The 4,460-nt window shown below is 36.9% G+C and overlaps 1 protein-coding gene across 1 annotated transcript; it reads right to left on the bottom strand.

Annotated features, from left to right (window-relative positions):
* Positions 1 to 424: 424 nt before the first annotated feature.
* LOC117124461 (multiple epidermal growth factor-like domains protein 11) lies at positions 425 to 2,068 on the bottom strand (the record flags this gene model as incomplete). The annotated part of the gene is made up of 2 exons (XM_033270692.1): positions 1,951 to 2,068; positions 425 to 763 (listed from the first exon to the last, which is right to left on the bottom strand). Coding segments are annotated over exons 1-2 (457 nt in total), but the record flags the coding sequence as incomplete, so codon positions are not given.
* Positions 2,069 to 4,460: the final 2,392 nt, after the last annotated feature.

The following is a 4,460-nucleotide window of genomic DNA, read 5'->3' as shown; positions in this document are numbered from 1 at the left end:
GACATTGAATTTTGCAATTACATTTTGATTTTAACATGGACTTTTGCTGCGTATGGCACCCCATAGTTGTCAGGGTGAACGGTGATGTACAGAAAGTAATTGCATTGTTCGGTGTCATGGTCAAACAGAATGCTGAATTCAGAAAACAAGAGTATAAATTCAAAAGAAAAGAAATTACCGGAGGCAGGACAACGTGTCTTCACTCCATGTGGAATTTGATGCAATGTCCATCTTGGTCACAACCATAATCCTTACTGCAATTGACTGGTCATTTTAAAGAGTCAATCGTTGGCTTTAAACTTTCTTGACAGTATTTACCAGACCAACCAGGAGTGCATTCACATTCTCCTGTTGTTGGATCACACGTTGCATTATTTTTACATAAGCACCTACGATTCACCTGTTATATGATGACATTGATTACCATCTAAGTTGCAGCTCCTGCAATCAAGAGTGCAGTCTTTCCCATACCACCCCGAACTACATTTCTCATCACAAGTTGGTCCAGTCCAGCCGGGCAAGCAGTCGCATTGCCCTTTAACTGGATCACATGTACCACCATTACTGCAAGCCGGACATTCTAGGCTGCATCTTGGACCGTAGAAATTTACTGGACAGCGCTCACTGCAGTAATCACCCATCCAACCGTCGGAGCAGTTGCCGGTTATACCGTAGTTGGTATCGAGACATGTTCCCCCATTCTGACAACATTGATCCAATTCGGGTGAGCAGACCCTGTGTGCTTTTTTAGTTTCTACGCAATCTATTTAAAATTACGAGAATTATGAATTAGTTTTAACTGTAGCAAACTTAGAAATAATAATACTGGAAACAACTCATAATACTAAACAATGTTATAAGCTCCTTATTATCTACTACACTTTAAATTATATTTTTAGAAGTTGAGTGGTTTTGGCACAATTTTAAATTCAGTAACCTTATATTTAGGCCATTTAATTGCCGAGATACATTATGATTGTTTATCAAAATTATTATGCACCTGTTGAATCCCATTAAAAAAATTACAGTCAAATTACAATCTAATATGACCACAACATAAGGAAGTTCTTTAAATGTTTAATAGATAGTACAGAGGATTATGATTGTTTATCAAAATTATTATGCACCTGTTAAATCCAAATTCAAAAAAAAAAAAAAAAAAATGAGTCAAATTACAGTCTAATATGACCACAACATAAGGAAGTTCTTTAAATGTTTAATAGATAGTACAGAGGATTATGATTGTTTATCAAAATTATTATGCACATGTTAAATCCAATTTCAAAAAAAAAAAAATAAATGTATCAAAGTGTGCTCATAAGTATTAAGCTCTATGTCTACAATTAGGTTACCAACTCCATTGAACTCCATTAAAGACTAATAAAATTATATATGCCTTTCAATAAGGTTATAAGAATCAACACACAGGTATAGCCTATCCTCCCTGTGATTGATTTTGTATTAAACATTGTGAAATAAATCATTATAATAAAAAAATAACTCAGTGTACCGTATGTTATCGTGCAGCCGATTTAATTACAGTCCCTCTTTGATTAATACTTAGACAATGCAAAACGGTTATTTTGTCTGTATATTTTTGTCTTTGGTTTAGGTAAGTGACATTTCTGACAGAAATAGTTGGGATTCACCAGACAACCAGGTACGGATATCACTTTATATTGGCGAACGGTGCGAAGAGGTCTGGATCCGCGCCTGCCTCTAGGTGCCCGAAAAATTTTACTCTCATGCCTTAGAACAATACAACAATTATTTTTCTTAATACAAATTAGGGGGAAGAGGGTGCGGCCGCACAGTCTGCACCCCCACTGCATCCGCCCAAGCAATTAACTACGAAGTTCTTTACTATGCATGCTTATTACTATGAGCAAAAATTCATGAAAACTTTTTGTGCCAGTGGATTGCGATATTAAAACGGACACTGGTATCTACAGATAACCACAATGTCGCCGATAGGGTGAGCGGTTCTATGGAAACCGAGCTCAAACGCTGGAATCGCGCCTGAGAAGTCCCTAGTCTCAAAATGTTCTATTCCCTCAGCCCCAACCATGGTGGAGGCACGCACCCCCTACCGGCAATTCCTGCATCCGCCCCAGAATTGAACTGCCAATGCGTGTAATAAAACAAAAGTCGCATTTTGGGCGAATTCACCTACAGTAGCCCGTGGAAAGAAACGAGGGCCGTATGAGCACGAGGGCACATTAGCGTCGGCACGTAAACATTAAGGAAGGAAAGAATACACTGTATTTATTTTGAATTACTGGGATCATTTTTTAAACATTTTGTTTTACTGCTAGGCATAGGCCTATCATAAGTTTATGTGTACTTTTGTTGGCCTTATCGAGTTTTACTTGTTGCCCTGCAAATTTTCCATTGCAGTACTAGACAGCGAAACTGTTCTGCCTTATTTTGGGAGGGGGTGCCACCGCACCCACTCAACCGGCTACGCCCCTGGTGAATATGTATCCAGTGAAAATGCTGTTGGTGAGAGTACGAGCGCATCTCCTTTGGCGAAACGATCCGTTGCAGTATGTGGAGAGTTGACCAGCGCAGTTTTGTCTACATTTTACAGGGACAGATTGCACTGTATTGCATGTATTTATTAAATAAATAAATATAGGAATGTTAATAAAATTTACTAATTACTTACCACTAAGTATTAATTCTAAGGTCTATTGCATGGACTAAACGCGAGAACTGATTGGAACAAATCCAAAAATTTTGAAACGGTGATAGGGTCATTTTAAGGAACAACCTATCGCTCTGAGAATGCTCTTGGGACGATACACACAGACTACATCACTATCTGGCCGTGTTTTTAACACCAATTTTATATTTTAAATGATCTAACCAGCCTCTTAGGTGAAGTTTTTTAAACAAAGTATTCTAAACATTACAATCACGTGACATTTGTTTTAATTGGGCCTATGTAACTTTTCATTTGCATTAATGTCTTTCTTGGTATGTTGTGTCTATGACTGCACCCGCAGTGAACACACCGCGAATTTGTTTGCCACTGTTTTAGTTTTCAAGACAGCTATACAATTACTATATAAATACAATTTAGCACTGACAAATTAAACTGGGTTCGGCAAAGTGGATTTGGTAATCTGAGATTGGAGAAACTGGTTTTCGAAAATCTCGCCCTAGACTATGTTTCTAGTGAAAAAATGTGAAGGAAACACCCAAAAGCAGCAAATAAACTATTTTAATTTACTGCTTTATATGGAATATATGTTGCCCGCGCACATTAATATTGAAAATCGGGATCGGTCGGTCGGCATTATGTTTACTACTTGTACTGTGAGGCCTAAGTTTTCCTTAGCCTAATTTCAGGATTTAGTGCAAATGAACCTTTTCTATATTCATTGTGATTAATAGATGGTTTTCACTAGTCTAACAAGTCTATAATTCAGCTTAGTAAGCCTTAAAGATTTGTCTTTTAAATCTCCTAATATCGTCTATGCTAAATAACAGGCAATTAACACAAACTATTTTTATTTTACGAACGCAATTTTTGATTTTGCATTTAAAGTCTTTAAAAATCATTGAAAATAGGAAAACAATATTAAAATTAGCGAAGAAAAAAAAAACCAGTTTAAACTAATTATTCGAAATAAAACATCAAAGTAAAAATATCGTGTTTACCCGAAATAAAAGGGTATTAAGCAACTACCGTAAATGCTCGAATAATAAAAGGCTTCAGTGCGGCGCATATTCGAGAGCGGCACTTATTGCAGAAGCGGTGCTTATTAAAAAAATATGGCGTAGCGCTTTCAATGCTTATTCCCATGTTACCTATCTTACCTATTCCCGTAGTTCGGTAGGCCTATCATAGACCCTACATCATCGTAAATAAACGTCTATAAAGATATGCTTGTGTCTTCATTGTGTTATTTATTCAATTGAACATTGTAAACATTGTATTTATTACCCTGTTTCTTGAAGTGTTTCATTGCATACAGGCGCTTATATTCACTCGAATAAGCACCGCAGTGCTTATTCGAGAGCGGCGCTGAGCAAAAAATAAAAATTACGTTTAGTGCGGCGCTTATTCGAGAGCGGCACTTAGCCAAAAAAAAAAAAATAAATAAAATTCACGTTTGGTGCAACGCTTATTCGAGAGCGGCGCTTAATCGAGCATTTACGGCACCCTTTGATTTGCTGTGTGGTCACAACATTTCATTCTCTGGTGTCGCTGTTCCGAAGTTTACGTTCGGTATATAAATAAATAAGGGGAATTTATAACGCTCGTTTTCACTCTTTATTAGTGGCAAACCGTCAAGGCAAGCAAGGATGCAGTGCTTACCCTGGTTTAAACAAATAAAAAAAATATAGTAGTGTAGTATCTCCATTTTATTTAGCATTTCTTAGTCAGGATCTTCTATATACACCCTAATTTTTCGAGTGAAATGCTGTTCATTGGAATAGCAAATTTTTTA

Source organism: Anneissia japonica, unplaced genomic scaffold (genome assembly GCF_011630105.1).
Source record: "Anneissia japonica isolate Jap-2015-1 unplaced genomic scaffold, ASM1163010v1 scaffold665_len1252844_cov201, whole genome shotgun sequence".
Taxonomy (NCBI): Eukaryota; Metazoa; Echinodermata; class Crinoidea; order Comatulida; family Comatulidae; genus Anneissia; species Anneissia japonica.
This window is presented reverse-complemented; position numbering and strand designations above follow the sequence as displayed.